A 19931-nucleotide genomic window follows, 5' to 3' on the forward strand; every position below is an offset into this window, starting at 1 on the left:
GTACAGTAGGCATGTCTTGACCGGCAGTTCACTGTTGTAGCAGAAAAGGTCTATAACTGGATGTGATTGACAGTTTTTCTTCCTCAGTGGCCTGCATAACACCAGCTAGGGGAGAGAGAGAGAGAGAGAGAGAGAGAGAGAGAGAGAGAGAGAGAGAGAGAGAGAGAGGACAGAGAGAGGGCGCAATGCCAGCTCAATTCCAACTTTGTTTTTCTGTGTTTTGTATCCAGAACATGTGGTATCTTCAGCAGTAGGGTTTTACTGACTATCTCTGTGGGCAGTCCAGAACAATGTTAATACCCATATTGCTTTGGTGGCCTCTGTGGGCACTATCTTGCGCCTGGCAATGGGGTCTGGCTTTGAAAACCTGACTTGGATATGTATTTTTGACCTTTTTTAATAGAGGAGGAAACCAAAGCTCAAACATTTTTAAACATTTTTCTCTCACATGACTCATCGTTACATGGTGAGCTGCACTGCTCTGAAGCCACATTGTTCTAAAACTTGGCAGTGCCTTCCAGTTTCAGTAGGCTGGCCTGAGCATTTTAACTTTATCTTATTAAAGAAGACAGAATTCCTTTCACCCATAGTCTCTTAGCTCTGAAGAACTTCATCACTGAAATATCTTGTTCTGAACTGTGTTCAAAGTCCAGGCTTTGTCAGCCATTTGAAGACAGTGAACACAAGGAAGGCCCGAGAGTGTCGGAAAGAGATGGGTTCACTGGGACTCGTGTGGATGGCATTCATCTTCCCCAGAACCGGCTAATCTGCTGCCTCTCTGCCTTGTGCAGCCCAGTTTAAGTTTTAATTATCTGCAAACTGAGCTGCTGTGTTGAGGACCTCTGGGAGAACAAAGTGTAGTGCTATGGTCTCTAGCACTGCTCTTCCCTGCACACCGATGCAGCCCTTGCTGCCCCTTCCATGTTACCAGGTGACATCAGTGACTACAGCCCCAGAGACAGTGCTGAAGGGAAAAGAACAAACCTCAAGCTTTATTTGTAATTCAGGATTTCCTGTGGCAGAGGAGTGGTGTCTACTTCTTTTGATTAAATACTAGGATCGTTTTGTTTTGCTTTTCAAGGAAAGTTAAAAAAACAAAACAAAATAAAAAGAAATGGACTCCATCAGAACCCTTTCTCTTGGGTTTTCAGTTACAACTTCTCATCCACCTTGGGGTACTTCATTCTGAGCTCTAGTGAGGAAATGAGTCTGTGATAGGTACTTATGCCTCCTCAGTCATTGCTTAAAGGTCTCCAAGTATGACAGGCCTCTGAATTCTTAGTGTAGGTTCCCAAGTTGTCAGCAGTCAGTGAAGCCCAGACATTTGTTGGACCCACATGCTGCTTCCAATAAGTCTCTTCAGGGCAGGAGAGGGGGCCTGGCTCCTTTCTTTTGTGCTCCATTTCCTGAAGCGTGGCTTTGGATAAGGACATCAAGCCATCGCTGTAAGTTATGCTGTATTGTACAAGCTTAGAAAGCATGTGGGCCAGGGGGACAGGGCTTGTTACAGGCATGCTTACTGTAGCCAGCAAGAAGCCTGATGTACAGTGATGAATGGCCCATTTGACCTCAGGATTATGGGCGGAGATAACACTGTCTTCATTTATGTGGGACTTTGACCCAGAGCCTTATCTATCATTTTGTTTATTGTCACAAACACTGCCATTAAAGTTGTAAAATGTATTCCACTACAACTGTTTATCTTTAGTTGCTTATAACTGTGTGGCAAGGGATGAAAAGGTTGAATAATTTTGTCTACTCCTGTCATTTACATCAGGATAAAATTGGGAAATGACTGTTTTCTAAACTTGAGCTTGATTCCATGTTTAGAAAGCACTTCCAAGGGAAGAGGTCCTGTTAGTCATCTTCTGGCTCTTGTGCCATGCGCAGTTGGAGAGCTCATTCTTCTTGGGTGACTTAACCTTGGGAATAGGATATGATCAGATTCCATCCATCTGCCTGCTCTAAGATTGCAGACAGCAGCACTCAGGCTATGTTAGTTGAGTTCCTGTGGTTACAGGAAATGATCAGAATTAGATTCAGGCCAAGGTGCCAGGTTTAGTACACCCCTTCACTTCCAGAATGCACACACTAAAAGACAACACAATCTATATGACTCAGACCATTAGGAATTTCATTTAAATGAATTCTCTGCCCAAAACAAAAGAAAACCCAACCAACTCAGCCCTCTTGGTCTGCAATGAGGCTGAGGAAATCAGAAAAACCTTCCTTGCACCTGCAGGGTTCTGGTAGGAGCAGTTGCCGGTCTCAGCAAGGGAAGGATGGTTCTCCCTGCAGTAAGTCCAGGCATCCTGAGTAGCTAGTTCAGGAGATCCCGTTAGTATGGGTTATGAAGATGAGTAATTGGCTTGTGTTAAGGAGCAGATGGCTAAATGAGGTACACAGGGAATGCCATGAGACTCAGGCGGGAAGAAGATAGCCCATAATGCAAAACCCCTAAATATAGTCTCATTAATGTGAATGCTTCAAATAGTCTTTTACATTATACAGTTAATTCAGAGTGATGAGAAATGTTAGGAAATTATGGAATTAGTGAGCAGCGATTAACTTAGAAGTAAAATTATATCATCTAAATTGAAGGTTGTTCTACGTGCAAAGTGAGGGTATTACTAAAACCTTGTTCAGCCCGTCATTTCCTAATTGAAATCTGTTCTCTCTTATGCCCCCATCCCTCAGTGCATAGTTCATAATTTGGAAGAATGTTCTTAGTTAATCTAGTTATTTATCATGGTCCCCCCTTTGAAGTCTAGGGAGATAGCATGGAGCACATTCCCTGTGGTATTGTGTAATACTCAGAAGATGGAGTTGTGTCTTCATTAACCCATGAACTGTTGGTCCTTTTAGAGCTAAGGGAGCAAGTTGCTGCAAGTTTTAATGCTTGTTTGTCAGAGATGAAACCTCTAGGATAATGGATGGGGTGAACAGGCCAAGACACTCCAGACCTGCCCGGTGAAACTCCACACCAGGTGCAGATGGCAGAGCTGTGGGACCCAGAGGGAAGCTGCAGAGCAGGCTGGGTCCTCTCTACAGAGAAGGCTCCCCAGCAGTGGGGGCAGGGCGGGGGTACTGGTGTAAATATACAGGCTTCACTTCCTAGTGGGGACTTGGGAGCAGCACTACAATAAAAGATGTCCATAGTGGTTTTCAGGAGTTTTTGTGCCTGTTTCCCTCTAAACAGGGAAGCGGTATTGATTTCATGCATTTGTCTGCAATGGGTGGGAGTTCTTGGAGCTGAATGCATTTGATTTTGCCTGTAGTTTTGCACATGAACCCAGATAGACTCCTTGCCATGAGGAAGGTGGAAGCTGGGTGTTATTCTCCAGGGTAAATGTCTCATGGATTTACATTTGTTCTGACATACACGAATTGAACGAAATGGTACCTGATGTGATTTCTAGGCGAGTCATAGCCAAGCTTTTCTTAACTCCCTGTGAAATGGCATGGCCATGAGCCAGCCAAGGAGGTGGACTTCAGAATTTTCAGGGTCCCCTGTACTCTGTGTGTGGTGCGGTGTGCCTTAACCTGCCTATGCCTGGCTTGGATGTGGCAGAGCGCATTCCAACACATGTGCTTTCTCTTCACCCTCAGGTATATCCGGATAGTTGGGACTCACAACACAGTGAACAAGATTTTCCACATTGTGGCATTTGAATGTATGTTTACAAACAAAACCTTCACTCTGGAGAAGGGCCTCATAGGTAAGTATTACAATGATATTTTTGCATATATACTTAGATACTTTGCCTTCAGATTTTTCTTATTATAATAGTTCCTCTAAATCATCTCTGCTTAAGAACTTTAGTTGAATTTGAATGCCGAATGACTGACAAGAGTATAGCCTTTATTTGTAGAATTCACAATAATAAACTCAGTAAAGTTAAAGGAAAAACAAATATGAATATTATACTACAGCTAGGAATTGAAAGCATTTAAGGAGTTGTCCAGATTTGCAGAGTAGAAAATGCTCTTGATAGGCAAGAAAGAAAGGGCTTACACACCAAAGGCTTTTCTGTATTTAATAGTAGGTGAGGCGGGGGAGGAAGGCTAGTATTGATTGGATGGTCATAGTTTTCAAGGCTATGAAGTCATGTTGGCTTTGATTTGATATGAATGGTATGTGTAGCTGTGGGAATGTTTTCATAAACATGTCAATTCCAGATTCAATCTGCTTAGCTACCTGCCTGGCTTATTTTTCCAAGGGTATTTTAATTTCAGGGTTACTTTGTTTATGAGTGTGTGAGTTGGTTGAAGGGGCCTGGCTTTGTTTTAGGCATTGCTTAGCCCATTACATACCATCCGTCTCTGGTCTTGACCTTGGTGATGTCAAGGGTAACTTTTCCTTTCCAGACAACTTACTCCCATACCCTTGGGTTTTTCCTCACCTTCCTGCATAGATAGGCTCATGAGATCTTGAATTTGTGCTTTTACTATAGCTTTCTTTGGAAAATAACTGAAATAGAATTCTATGTCTTTAAAAGAGAATTCAGTTCTCTCATCCATGTTAGAACACATATCCACACTGACACAAGTCTTCAAGCTTGACAGTGACTGTAACAAGAAAGAGGAGTAGAAACTCAAACAAGGTCGAAGATTTTTGAATGATTGTAGCCTAAAATTCTCTACATTTGCTGTTTTCCTTATAGCATACACAAATGTCAAGACTGGAAAATTTTCCATTGAGAAGAACATTTTCAGAGCTCAACCAAAATAATTATTTTTCACTTTACTGTTGATGTAATTAGAACTGAATATTAGTGCTATTTTTGTGACTTTCAAGTAATTTGAAAATTAACAAATTTGAAGCACTATGTGATGGTATTGTCTTCTAATTCTGTGGGGTGGCTACAGGCTTCCTAGGTCCTCTGGAGACTTCAGGCTCCATTGTGTGCAGTCAGGAGAGGCCTTGTTGAGAAAATTTGAGAAACCAAGAGCCTGTATATTCACAACCTGTGTGATATAATTTCAGCACCAAGGATTGCATTCTTATACATGTTGCATCCATGTACATAAGTCCCCTTCATACTGAAGGAAGAATAAGTTTGTTGATACTGCAGTTATCCAAGAAACAGGCCCATCTTGTGGAGAGGCCATTAAAAGAACAAAACTTGATATCTGTTATGGTGAGGCATGCATTCTCACTCTACATATTTAATCGAAGCTGACCCAGTCTATAATAGTCTCAGGCATGTCAGATGATGGAATAAGATTGCAAATGCAAGAAGTTGTTTTGGGGTTTGGCGGGACACTTCTTCTAGCCCCTTTCTATGAGGCATACAAGTGTGACTGCAAAGGGCACTCAGTCCCATGCCTGTCATCGTCCCACAGCAGCAGTGCTGGTAGGCAGCTATGCATGTGAACTCACCAGCAGATGATCTGCAGTGGAAACCACTCTGAACCTCCTGGTGGTCATCTTTACAGTTCAGAGCTGCTCACACCAGGCAGGAAGGGAGATGGTGTTAGTGTTAGTGGGAAGGAGCACACCTTTGCTTAGCTTACAGAGCTGTTTAAAGTAGTAATGGACAGATGTCCATGTTGACTGTGCCATATGCGTTTTAGCAGCACATAGCCCTCAGCTGAGACCTCCCAGGGAATGAGTGGACACTACAGGGGCACAGACAGGTCAGATGTACTTACAGGAGGAGGATTTCTTAAGATGAAACCTCCTTGAGAGCCACTCACTAAGCCTGTTGTAGCTGGAAAGAATAGGAAAACAAAAATACTGTGGTTATCTAATAGAGGGTCTAGATTCATAGATTTTCAGTTCTCGATCTTCAACAGTTCAGAGTCTAATTATTCCTCTACAGACCTTAAAATGACTTTAAAACATTTGTGGATTTTAAAATCAGATTTTAGTGTTAAATGTATTAATACCAGGAATGACAGAGCAGAGGTAGCGGTGTCAACTCTGCATCATAGTCTTTCCCACTGTTGTGCCCAAATTCTGAACCCCAGATCACTAAGAGACCCATTCCAATGCAAAAGCAAAGAGTCTTTTATTATTAATGAGTTAGCTGCAATAACTCGGGCCCACCATCCATTCCACATGCCGGGTGGAGTGAGAAAGACCCAAAGGAACCTCAAGGTGGGGGATTTATTGGGGTGTGCAAGGGGAGCGTCTAGGGGTCTGTAATAGTTTCAGGATTGGTGCACTTCCAGGCTTGGGTGACTTGTCTTATGTTGATTGATTAACTTAATTGGTTCCTATGGCCTATGGGCCCTCCCAGGGCAGTTGCTATGCTCTGCACATCAATGTTAGCCCTTTTACCTTAAAGCATGTTCAGAGCCCGCCAGCTAACTTCTGATTGTTTCCTTGCCATGTGGAGGGTATCTGACCTCCTAGTGACTGGGAGGAGGGGCAAGGTTAGGCAAACACATGTTGCTGATCTGCAGCCTGTCATGGCTGCTAAAGCAGGGGGCTGAGTGAGGATCTGGTCCCTTCACCCACCAAAGCATTTCTTTCTTGTTTTATATGTGTGTAAAGGGGGGGGGTGTTGTTTGTGTGTCTGTGTCTGACTCTCACATGCTGGGACTACACAGCTCACATGTGTAGCATGATGGGCTGCACTTTTCCCTCTTCATGCTGTTTTACTTGTACAGGTTAGCAGAAAAGCCTGCAACTTGATTGGGTTCCTCTGGGAATGGGCCCTAGCTGATCCTACTACCCCTTGCTGCTGCTGCCACCACAGCCACTTGATGGCTGCTTGTAGATCTTGCTGCAACAGCCTCTGGCAGAGAGTTGCAAGAGACCCTAACATGGTACCAGTGAGGGTTCCATGTATTTAAAGATGTTTATCTCTTTATGGATTTCAGTTCTGAGATCTGAAATCCAGTCTCCACAGTTGTGCTTCACGTGCCCATGTCTGGTAGGCAATCTGCAGCCCTCCCAGAGGGCTTGGAGTTACTTGGAGTACTCGGCTGTAGATACAGTGGAGGGTGGGGCTCATGCAGTGCTTTTAAAGTCCTCTTGGAAGGGTTCTCAGAAGGAGCTGACTCTGTTGGTAAGAAATAAAATTTAAGAGTTGATTTTAAGTTTTGCATAGTAGGCGTGATACTTTGAATGAGAGTGGTCCCATAGGCTCATAAATTTGGATGTTTGGCTGCCAGTTACTGGAACTGTTCGGGAAGGATTAGGGTGTGTGGCCTTGTTGGAGGAGGTGTGTCAGTGGAGGTGGGCTTTGAAAACCCAGAACCCCACACCATTCCTAGTTAGCACTCTCCAGCTCTGAGCTGCTGCCGCCGCCATGCCCAATCCTGATGATTGTATACTCTAACCCTTTGGAACCATGAGCCCCAAGAAACTCTTCCTTTTATAAATTGCCTTGACCCACAGCAATACAAAAGGAAATAAACCACCAGGAAGTAAGAAGTCCTTTCGTTGAGACCAAAATGGGAGGTGGAGTATTGGATGTGATATTTTTCTAACTGAGGAAATCACTTGGTTTTAACTCTGAGTAGTTAAGTTACTCATCTCTTGGGAGCCCACTGTAGAAAGACTCTATATTTTTATGTTTTACGTGAGACACTATCTCAAGTATCTGAGGCTGGCTTGGACCTCACTTTGTGGCGAGAAGTGACCTGATTCTCGCCTTCACCTCTCAAGGGCTTGTACACTGCCATCCTGACTTAGTTATCATTTTTTGGTTGTGAGCCTAGCCTTTTTTAACAGCCGAGCTATCTCTCCAGCCCTAGTTTTCATTTTTTAAAGTCCTTTGTAGTGGTGTGTATTGTCTCCCTTTAAGCAGAGATAGATTATATGGTACTTGTCCACTTTTGTAGGATGCCAAGTAATTATTTTCTTAGGGGATAATTTGCTTTTCCAAAAGAGATAGACCTTAGATTTAGTGGAATTAATGGGAGTGTCTTTAGCTAAGAGAGTCACAAGTGTTACTTAGTTTTGACAATCACTTGTCAATGTAGAGGTTTGAAGACCACAGGCACTATGAAAACTCTGTATAATAGGCCAGGATTTACATGTATACTTCAATACTATCCATTAAAATAAGTAGCACAATCATTGCACAACTTAGCAGGAATGCCCCAAGTAGAAGTAATTTCTTCTAACACAAGTAATTTCTTCTAACACACTTTTCCCCACTGCTAAAGTGTTGCGTTTCTGATAATAGGAAACTTCAAGCCCCTTGGGAAAACATGCAAACCTAGTATTGACTTATTGATGTCCTGGCACTACAGGCGTGAGGGGCAAAGCACAGAATCCTTGTTCTCTGAGTCTTTTCATTGCTGTTTTGCTGATGCAAAGTGTACTCTTGTGAACAGAAAGTTAGACTTTACTTTTATATCTTTGCATCTAATTTGGACCCAAAGAGTTTTTAATAACTTTTAATTATAGTGAACTTACTTAATCATTTACACATTCTTTCTACATTTTATCTCTCACAGATCTTATAGCATATGCCAACATTCTAATTTTGGCTTCACCTTTTCTGTTTTTGGAAAATCTTTGACTGTAGGACAAAAGTCTTATTTCAGTATATAAAATCCTTTCTTACTTAAAAGCATGCCTTTCCATTTAACCAGCTTTATTAAAATATATAGTTTATGAATATAATTTTGTATCTTATTCTCATGCTTTGTAGTTCCTTTTTGTCTTTATGAAATTTAAAAACTTCTTTCATAATAAAATTAATCTTTATGTTATAAATGAAACCTGGGAAGCTGCATTTGAAACATAGCCAGAAAATGTTGAGAGTCCTAGAGAAATTTTTTTTTCTTATACCAGCAAACTTGATAAAGATTTAACAGGCACTCAGAAATATGTCTTGCTAAAGAGTGTGGACTTTTCTTTGGAGCCCACAAGCAAGAGGCAGATGGCAGGGTACAAATCCTACATCCCTGCCTAATTTTGTGTGTCTGTCTCCTGTTCTTGTGGTCAGATTCCCATGTGACTGAAAACAACCACATTAACCACTCAGGAAGTATCCACCCGTGTAACCCATTCCATACCTTCCTCAAATCTGAAGGTTCAGATAAGTGGCTGTCCTAAATCTTCAGTCAAAGGCCATCCAAGATAAACAGTCCTCCATATGAGGGCAACAGCAGTCATCTCTGGGCAACAGCTTGCCCCCTCAAATGATCAAGGACTTAAGTCCTCAGGAGGCAAAGTTAGGTGGATCTCTGTGAGTTTAAGGCCAGCCAAAACTACAGAGGGAGACCCTGTTCCCCACCCCAAAAGAATACTACATTTGTCAGATAGCAGGATGGCTCAGCAAGTAAAGCCTAGTGACTCAAATTCTATCCACAGCACCCACCACATGGTGGAGGGATAGCACTGGCTCCCACAAGTTGTCCTCTGACCTTCACAATTGCACTGTGGTGCATGTGTGCATGCGCGCGCGTGCGTGCGCACACACACACACACACACACACACACACACACACACACACACACACACACAAAATAAATCAAAATTGAAAAAACCTTGACTGGGATTGTTAATTATATCTCTCACCTCTTGTCTGGTAGTTTTTGTTTTGTTTTATTCTACGTACATTTGTTTGTTTGTTTTGTTTGTTTTAAGACAACTTCTTACTATGTAGTTCTGGCTGTCCTAGAACTTGCTCTGTAGACGATGTTGGCCTGAAACTCGGAGAGATCCCTCAGCCTCTGTCTCTCAAGTACTGGGATTAAAGGCTTGCACCACCATGCCCAGCTTCTATTTAAGTTTAAAGCTCATGTGAAACCCTCCAAAAGGACTTGAGGTTGCTTGGTCCTTGCAGTCATCTCCTCAATGTAGTCACATAGATGACATTCTCTTTATCTGCCCTACATCAGTATTTATACCTTTGTTAGCATCCTAGCAGCCTAGGAAGGGAGATATTTGAAATCAGTGTGAACTGAAGGAGCGTGGAGTAAGTTTACATGAATGCTTGCTTGCTTAATTAGATTCTTTCTTGGCAGGAATTTATCATGAAAACGTATCACATGACACATATCTAAAGGAACTGGTCAGAAACCTCACAATGATAGACCAAGATGATACAAGCTTTATATTAAAACAAAGGGTTGCCAACTTTATATTAAAAGTCAAAACAAACTTAATAATTTAAAAAGTGATGGTCCAGATTTATAAAAGCACAATAAATTAAGATCTCTCAAAGTTCTTGTTATAGTTGTAAGTCATAAGTAAAACCCTCTAAATTCTGTTTTCCAGCAAGAATGTCTTGTAATAAACACAGCTTAACACAGGCTAAGGAACAAAAATGGTTATGTAAACCCAAGAGTTATCATGAGCACATGTTAAACAAGCACAACACAGTCACCATGCAGCCATGTTAAATCAGGGCCAGAGTACACTCATCATACAGTCAAGGAGGCAGTTTCTTCTCTGCCTTGGAGGTGTAAGAGACCTGGTGAAAGGTAAAATGTCAGAGTGAAGCCTGTTGTACAGACTTAGCCTACTTTTTTTTTTTTTTTTTTCATTTCAAGAGCTAATTGGTAGAGCAGGATATGTCCTTACAAATGGGCATTTTTAGTAAAAGTCAGAGAAACCTGCTTTTTAGATTAGTATGGTTATGGAAACTTGTCAGCAGATCCCAGAGTCCAGCAGTGACTGCGGCACACCTTGTGTGCATAGTTTGCAGCAGGCTCTGCCCAGAGTAGAGAGAGTGTCGGGAGCGCTTCTGCTCCAGGCTTTTTCTTCAAATAGGCCATAGGAGCCTTTTCCTGTGGTACAGAATTTTTTTTTTTTTTTTTTTTTTTTTTGCTTGGGGATTTCTAGAGAAGGGAGTCAGAGGGAGAGAATCGTAGAAAGTAGGAGGCAGGATCGGCAATGGCAGGTGAATAGAGGTGAGAAAAACCAATTCTTGAAACCTCATCAGTTTTGATACAGCTTCTAAAACTTTATTAACTTCCTGTTTTTAAATATCTCTTTCTTGATAGTTTTTAAAATTCCCTTTCCTATTTTTGTCATTTCTCATTTTTTAAATTCCTTAGTCTGCCCATTTATATTCTTTAGTTTTATTGCCTAGGACTTTTAGTTAAATGTACATTTTTTTTCATAGATACCAGTTGTTCACCATTTAAAAGAATATATTTGTGGATTAGATTTCCAGAATTGTCTAACATAAGACTATCTTGAGGGCTGGAAAGATGGCTCAGCCATTAAAGGCTAGGCTCACAACCAAAAAGATAAGACTGGTTTGACTACCAAACACTTTCTCCTTCCTTGAGTTTCAGTTTTCCATTTTCTTTGTTTTCTCAAAAATTGCAGCCTTCCATTGTCTCTGGTAGGATTTGTGTTTTGGGTCAAGTCTATACTGCATTAATGGGAATAGTCTCTCCCAAGGTTGGCCCCTCTCACTGTGTCTCATGTTTATCCTGTATATTCTCAGGAATGTGAGGGGCTGACACCCTGTGTGTATATAGGATAGCCTATGTGAACATATGGTAGCCCATGACAACATATCACACTTTGAAGTTGAAAGCAATGGACTATATTGTCATAGGCTTTCAGTGAATCCATTGCATGCCTTGGGGGGTTTTCCCCTGACTCCTCCGCCCTGTTGGGTCTTAATGTGCAGGCAACCATAGAACTCAAACTAAAAGGAAGAAGCTTGCAACAAGAGCCCAGAACTAGACATGGGAGAAGGCAGCAGAAAAGGATGAATGCTAGTGATGAGTATTTTGACCAAATGCTCTGAAAACAGTGAGAGGGTAGCCAACAGCTAGCTCACATCCAGCCAGCAGACCAAACCTGAACAAAATGGGCCTGAACAACAGAAAGAACTCACTGTTACTACTGAAGGAGCCAGTGCAAACAGGTGGGCACAAAGGGCAAGGTGACAGTTCACCTGATCGTCCTTGGGCCTGTGTTTGACTTTGCGGTGCAATACAACACAGCTCTTGGCTCAAGTAAAATAAGATAGTTTATTCTGAGCCAGACATAAGTGACTGTGCCCCTAGTAAAATGTGCCAACATAGACTTAGTCACATGAACTTCTTACAGCCATGGAAAGGAGTCATCGAGTGTTTGCCAGATCCATCAAGAACAGTGGCAGTAGGTCTCTGCACAGCAGGTAATGCTGATGTAGATTTCAGGTGCTTCATGATGGTATGCTAGCTTTGGTGTCAGTGAAAGCTAGTGGTCTGCTAACACATTCCAAAGGTTTCCCCTGCGAGTTGACAGGGTATTTGGCTAGACACAGAGACAGGCGATGAATGACTATAGAGGAAGCAAAAGTTGCACAAGATAATTTTTGCTGTGGATCTACATTTCAGCTCTCCATAGTCAGGAAATTCTGGTCAGCCAGTCAGCCCTGTAAAATCTTTAATATGGGTGTAGTCGTTTTTTGTTTGTTTGTTTTTTGTGTTTTGTTTTTCTCCCAGAGGACTTCAGTTCATGGTATTTAATGCCTCTGTTAGAGCTAAGATGGAGAAACATGCTGTGCATTGTTTTTATAGCTCCATAGTGCTTGTGTACATGAGCCAACTTTGTTTAACCAGCTCTTTGTTGATGAACCCTTTGTATTATTTTTGAGTCTTGCTACTACAAATGGTTTTGACTGCCTTGTACGTCCATCTTTCCCCATTTTTCCTAATATACTTTTGGGGCAAATTCCTACAAGAGGGCTTTCACAGAGAAGATGCTGTGTGCAGACTGTCACTGGTGCTATGTGGTGGACTCCCACAGCAGTGTCAGTGGAGCACATGCTCATGCTCTGGGGCTTTCACTAGTTTAGGGAAGAGAGAAATCTCATTGCAGTTTCAACTGTAGTTTTTAGGAGAGAAATTGAGCTTCTTTTTACATGTTTGAGGGCCGTTTGCATTTCTTTTTTATTTTTTAAATAGCTTTTTCTTGTGAGTCTTCTAGATGAATAGACTAGCTCTTAGAAGACCTTAGGGAACAGTAAACAGGAGCTGGTGTTAGAACGGTGTTCAGCATTCCAAGAGTCGGGCTCCCTTCTTACGGTCATCTGGAGCTTCAGAAGATGCTGTGCTGAGTTTCGGAAGATGCATGCTTTCCTCAATTCCTCCCCTTCCTCTACCTTGGCTATCCTGCTCTCCATGCTCCATGAGAGACACCAACCAGAGCATGGAGCCAGGTTCTAAATCCAGGCGTCTTTAAACTGTTTAAACCATGGGCCAGAGAGCTCTCATTGGCTTTAGACCCATGTTTACCTCTGTGTCGCTGGCACAGGGCCAGGAAGACCAGTGACGTTCTGTTGTGGTTCCTAGTTAGCAGTTGCCCCGAGATGCCAAAAGCACAGGTCTGCCGCTGAAGTCCTGGGACACTCCTGCTGCCACCCGTAACTGTGACCTGTTTTTTAAAAAAGGAGGAGGGGTACTGGCTTTGTGTTCATCTGCTGCTCTTAGCATTACCACCCAGATCTCTTCCCACCTGTATATATGTTAAGGGCCATTTGTGTTTCTTTTTTATTTTTTAAATAGCTTTCTTTTATGAGTCTATCCAGTTTATTCTATTAGTAAAGCAGAAGCCAAGCTGGTAAAGGGAGTTTGAGAGCTACAGTGGGGTTCAGACAGGGGCTAGTCAAGGAGCTGAAAACAGATGAGTGGGACAGAGGCCAGACAACACCCTCCTGCTGCAAGCAGCCTTCCATCTAACTAAAGGTGCATGGTAGGGTACCTTGACAAGGGTGGAAATTTGAGGGCTGGGGGACAGCAAACAGACTGCAAAAGGGTAGGTGTTGAGTTGAGATGTGAGAGGCTCTCAACACATTTTCTTCCCTGGTAAGATAATGGCTTTGTGAACTGAATAAATACATTTTGTTGAGCATAACTTGCTAATTTATCTAGCAACAAAAATAGGTAACATGTATCTGCCTCCAAGGAGCTAAGTGCAGGAAATAGAGTAGGTGGACTGTGCCTATGACTCATTTAAAGGTACTCTGAGATAACTGTATGTTTGAAATGCGTAAATTTTCAGGAAAAGCAAACAGTTGGAAATCAGGCCACAAATGGTCTTTGTGTCCTTTAAACTAGGAATGCATCATAACTCATGTGCTTCATAACTTTGTTTAGAAACAGAGTTGGCCTTAGGGAAGCTCATTAGCATATGAAGATGTCAGTGTGGCTAGGAGCTGCCATCATGCTTCTCAAGGTGCCCTGAGGGCTTTAATGAAGGTAGTTTCCTAGGATGGTGCCAGTAAGTTTCCACTATGATGTACCAAGAGGCTGTTCCTTCCCAGACCAATTTCTCAAACTAAATAGGAAGGCTGTTTCTGTTAGTAAAACTTAACTGTTGAGCTATGTTAACCACTTGGCATAAGTAGACACTAAGAGTCTGCAAAGTGTATTTTAGGCACTCAGGAGAGGAGATACACTCAGGAGGTGTAGTTTCTGCCTAGGAGGCTCATGTGTGCTAATAGAGGAAAATGGCTTAAACAGAGGACCATCAGCAGCACACTGAAGGAAGTTGTGTGTTACGAGCAGTTTTCCTGCCAGCCTGGTCCCAGAGCTGCATCAGCCCCAAATAACACACAGAGATGCTGTATTAGATATAAAGCTGTTGGCCTGTTACTAGTGTTTCTTATTGGTTAGCTCTGTCTTAAATATTAACCCGTTTCTATTAATCTAAGTGTTTCCACATGGTCTTACCTTACTGGAGAGAGGGTCTGGACCTCTTCTCTCAAGTCTCTACATTTTGAATCTCCACTACTACATCACCCAGAATCCTCCTCATCTCCTAGTCCCTCCTATCTTGCCTTCCTATTTGCAAACAGTGTTTTATTTATTAACCAATAAGAGAAACATTCACAGAATGACATCTCCCATCAGTTGTTTAGTGGGAGGTGTCAGCAGGTGGAATAGGAACACTGAACTGAAGAGGAAACCCAGCCTGGACTGAGGTGGTAGCAATAGGAGAGGGGCAGAACATGGACCAGGCTAGACCTTGTGGAGTAGGAGGGAAGGAAAAAGCTCAGGAGAATCAATTGCCAGTGCTCACTCAGCATTTGACTCACTTCTCAGGCAGAGCTGCTCTCAGTGGGCCACCTTATGCCCTGTGTATAACCACTTCATATGGAAGTGGTTATATACCAGAATGAAAGAAAGTCATAAGTCAAAGCATTTGTCAGATCTGCTGGTGAGAACATGATGTTACAGCAAAGTAGGAGAAACTGCCGTAGATTGCAGGTGCAGCCTGGTCATGTTCTTAGCTTTGGGGAAGCTGAAAGCTCATGGTCTGCTAAGTTAACACATTCCAAAGATTGAAATGTTGTTAGTTTAGACACTGAAGTAAGAAAAGAAAATGAATAAATGAGGACTGTCACCCTTGTGTTTAAAGTTAGGGCTACATACTAATGGATGCATGCTGCTGATGCAAGAGTAGACATGTAGGAAGGAAAAGCAGTCTTATGGGCATGAGAGGGGAGAGAGGAAAAGGAACATACATGGTAAAAATAAAGAACCTGGAGAGGAGCCCACACATGTACCGACAGTTGATTTTTTTTACCTCTGTGCTGAAGGTGGAGGTCCTGCCTGGTTCCACAGCCGCTTTGCCCCAAAATAAATACACGGATGCTATGTTAATTATAAAACTGTTGGCTGATGGCTAGGGCTGCTTATTTGCTAGCTTTGTCTTAATTATTAACCCATTTTTATTAGTCTAAGTATTTCCACATGGTCTTATCTTACCAGAGAAGGGTTTGGACCTCTTAATCCTTCCTCAGCTCCATGGCATCTCCTCTTGGTACCTCTTTGCCTCTCTCCCCAGCATTCACCTCATCTCCTCACCCCACCTGTCTTCCTGTCTCTACTGGCCAGTGTTTTATTCATCAACCAATAAGAGAAACATATACAGAAGGACATCCCCCATCACTGTGCCAAGTGTATGCTATATGGAAAGGAGTGCTCTCTTACATATATTGCTGCAAGCTTGTTCTACCTTTGGTTTTATGATAGGAGAGGACTTATGGGGTTGCTGAAATTCTCTTTTCCTTTTATTTGTGTCATTATTTTTGACATGGGTGTTTGGGTGATGAAGTAGAATAACATGTTTAAAGAAGGTTTGATAACAGTAAGATGGTCATTATCACTCTTTGGGTGCCCTGTTGTTTTACATTTGAAGTGACTTTGGTTTATTGACCACCATGCCAAGAATATGGAAAATGGAAAGAAGAGTCTGTTCAGTAAACGGGGGTGGGAAAACTGGATATCTGCATGATAAGAATGAAAGTGAGCTTCTTCCCACGTCTCGGGCTCTCGGCGCAGGTGTGTCAGCCTCGTCCCAACTGATGGCACCAAACATGGGGGCCCTGGCCGCCAGGTGCTGCGTCGAGTGGCTCCTGGGCCTCTACTTTGTCTCTCACATCCCCATCACGCTGTTCATTGAACTGCAGGTGGTGTTGCCGCCAGAACTGTACCCGCAGGAGTTCAAGCAGCCTGTTGCGGTGGTACTCGAAGGATTTCAAAGACCCTCTGATGCAGGACCCCCCAGTGTGGTTCAAGTCCTTCCTGTTTTGTGAACTTCTGTTCCAGCTGCCTTTCTTTCCTGTTGCTGCATATGCCTTCTTCAAAGGAAATTGCCGGTGGATCCGAATCCCTGCAATCATCTATGCAGTTCACACCATAAAAACTTTAATTCCAATCCTCTATACATTTCTACTTGAGGATTTCTCCAAAGCTGTTACTTTCAAAGGACTTAGACCCGAGAATTTCCGAGAACGACTGACTCTCACAGGTGTCTATGCCCCTTACTTAATAATCCCCCTTATACTCCTCCTGTTCATGTTGCGGAACCCTTACTATAAGTATGAGGAGAAAAGAAAGAAAAAATAGGGGCCAGCCACTAGCCCGATGGGGGAAGATCCCATAGTACAGTTGCCTTTTGGACAATACTAGAAAAATTGCTCTGAACCCACGTCTCAGCAGCATTTGAAACATACCAACAGCAGTGCACAAGAACAAGATGGCGGCAAGACATGCCAAGCCCTCACCTTCCAAGGGCTGAACAGGCCATCAGCAGGGGTGGGGACCAGCAAGGTGGTGCCACAGTTCTACTATAGCATTCCTAAAAATGGCCAGACAAAAAAAGCTGGTCAGCTAGAACACACACCTGACTAACTCCTAACTCAATCTCTGTGATAACTAGTCAATAAATTAGTGGGTGTTTCTGGCCACTTTAATATCACAAATTTTATCTCTCTAAACACCCATGAAAAACTACCATGGTTTCCTGCCTATACCTCTACCTCTGGAAGAAAAATATTGTAGCCTCACAAGCCTAAGCCAGAATGGGCTGCAGTTGGAAGATAACCATTTACAGTTCACCCTATCTTCCAGTTACGCTACTAGTACTTGTACTTCCCAACTCTGGCGTCTCATGACACTGAGCTCCCTACTAGACAGCTTTGTCCTCCCTCTCTGCTCCTTCCCATCCTGTTCAGAGTGGGGTAATAGTGTGACTGTTGCAGTGTGTCCACTGGCTCTCCTTACAGAAACAAGATTGGTGGGTGCGAAGCATGCTGTTTTTGCTTGCAAGCCATATTTCCCTGGTTATTACTGTCTGACTTGTGTGTATGGTCCAAATAAAGGTAGCTGCTGATCAAAAAAAAAAAAAAGAATGAAAGTGAACCCTTATCACAGCCACACACAAAATTCAACTTTAAACAGATTAAGAACTGAAGCCTAAGAACAAAGACTAAAACCACTAGAGAAAATATCTGGGGGTCACAGAGCATAGGAAGAGAAACTATGCATTGGTCTGGACAATGGTTTTGTTGTTTTTTTTTCCTTAACCCCCAAAGTAAATACAGGAAAAGCAAAAGGGACAAATGAAACAACATGGAACCAAAAAGCTTCTATCCATCAAAGTAAACAACTAACACTGTATAGAGACAACCTCTAGATGGGAAGAAAGTATTTATGCCATACACCTGATAGGCGATAGGCTTGTCCCTAAAATACATGAGGAGATGCTCAAGCAACTCAATAGCAAGGAAAAAGAAAATCAGAACAGTTAAAATATGTATATATCAAGGACCCAAATGGACAGTTCACAGAATAAGACATACAAATGGTCAACGGGGGGTGGGGGGGTGGGGAGTGCTTCAATTCCTAATCACTAGAGAAATGCAAGTTTCCAGTCAGGATAACTGTTATCAAAGATTAAAAGAGTAAGTGTTTGGTAAGGGTGTAGAGAAGAGGGACCCTCCCTCTGCTTTGTGCAGGGATGTGAATTAAACACTAGTAAAATCCATGGAAGTTCATCAAATCTAAGTTATCATGCAATACACTCTCCGTTCTGAGGATTTGCTCAGATTTTCAGGTAGTAAGAGATGCCTGCAGCTTCTATGAAGATGGAGTACATGCTTGTGAGAGATTACAATCTGATTTTAAGGGATGGGAATACTGTCATGTATCAGAGGATGGGGAACTGGAGATCATGTAAGGCAGGGTAAAAGCAAACACAAAAAAGGCAAATGCAGTCGCTCTCCTGTGGGACCCAGCAAGCTGAACTCACAGACTTGGGAGCAGAAGGATGGCTACAGAGTCTGGGGTGGGGGTGGGGGGGGGTGTTTGCCAAATGGCATAAATTTTCAGGCAGAAAGAGCAGGGTTTTTGTTTCTTTGTTTATTTTTCTATTGTCCAGCATGGTAAATATAGTTAATTATTGTAAACTACAAATTGCAAAGAGGAAATTTCAAACTTGTTCATTACAAAAAGATATTTGAAGTTAAAGACAATAATAACTGACTTAATTTTATTATTCCATATTGCATTCATAAACTATGGCATTACTTGCTGCCACTTAAAGTCATATCATTATAATTTGTTAATTTATAGCTTAAAAAGTATAAACAGTATAGGAATGCATTCAGTAAATAAAATATTTCTGTTTTTACTTGGATTCGTTCTAGTTATCATTAGAATTGAATTCTTTTTGTGCTTCTGCCCCATCTTAAAGATTTTAATAATTATATATAAATGTTTGTGTATGAATATGGGTATGTACACTTGGATATAAGAAGAGGGCATCAGATCTCCTGGACCTGGAATTACAGGTAGTTCTGAGCAGCCAGGTATGAGTACTATAAAGCAAAACCCACATCTTCTGCAAGAACAAGTCTTCTTAACATTACACTGAGCCATTTTTCCAGCCCCCACTTCTCTTTTCTTAAAGAATTTCCTCTTGACGTGTTCTTTGCTTACTTTTCCTTTTGACTACTTAGCTTTTTTTTTTTTTAAGTAATTTTTACATTATGGACATCTATTCTGTGCCTTTTAAAATATATTGCAAACATCTTTTAGACTGAGTTAGCTCTTTACGCTGTCTTTGTTGTACAAATTTTTTACATTTTGTATTATCGTATCTCTCGGTCATTTGTTTCCTTGCTTCTAGATTTTGTGATTCACTTAAGAACACACAGCCCTCCTCCATCCAGCACACAGCATAAACACATGCCATGCTACAAAAGTGGTTGGAGGTCCTTAGTAGTGTTGCCATTTTTGCAGTGTATATGTGTTTAACATTTTTTAAACTTTCATTAGGGGTAGGGATTTAACCTTTAATCCTAAAATATGTGACTAGCAATCTTGAAATTGTTTTTAAATGATTTAGTCTTTTCTTTTATAGATTTCAAATAGCATGTGTCATGGTTTTACATACCCATCATAACTTTTCTATTTTATAAGCTTTTTTTTTTTTTTTTTTTTAATGTCATATTGAACATCTACACTTATGGTGACTCAACTCTCTAAAAATTTTAGGCTGTTCTTTCAAATTTTTCTTTTTCAGTGAGCTTGATAATCAGCTTGTCAAGTTTGACTAAATCTCGTTGGCAGAGAGGTTTTCACTGAAACAGTTAGTGTGGACACTGAGAGAAAAGCAGCACTTTGTTACTGAGATATGTTCAGATTTTCTAGAAGACAGTGTGGCAGGGTCCGTGAAGACTTCTTTAAATATACCTTTGTCTTAGAGTTTTCATTGCTGTGA

General features: G+C 41.8%; 2 protein-coding genes across 3 annotated transcripts in view; both read left to right on the forward strand.

The window, feature by feature from the left end:
* Btbd9 (BTB domain containing 9) overlaps positions 1-19931 on the forward strand; it is a 342942-nt gene that overhangs the window by 219380 nt on the left and 103631 nt on the right. For both annotated transcript variants that reach the window (XM_051187069.1, XM_051187068.1), the window contains exon 7: positions 3610-3719. In XM_051187069.1, the coding sequence (XP_051043026.1) occupies positions 3610-3719 (110 nt within the window). The remainder of the gene's footprint in view (positions 1-3609; positions 3720-19931) is intronic.
* Positions 16239-16998, forward strand: LOC127224197 (sigma intracellular receptor 2-like). The gene is given in 2 exon segments (XM_051187090.1): positions 16239-16371; positions 16373-16998. Coding segments are annotated over 2 exon segments (531 nt in total). The 5' UTR covers positions 16239-16242; the 3' UTR covers positions 16775-16998.

Source organism: Phodopus roborovskii, unplaced genomic scaffold, assembly GCF_943737965.1.
Source record: "Phodopus roborovskii unplaced genomic scaffold, PHOROB, whole genome shotgun sequence".
Taxonomy (NCBI): Eukaryota; Metazoa; Chordata; class Mammalia; order Rodentia; family Cricetidae; genus Phodopus; species Phodopus roborovskii.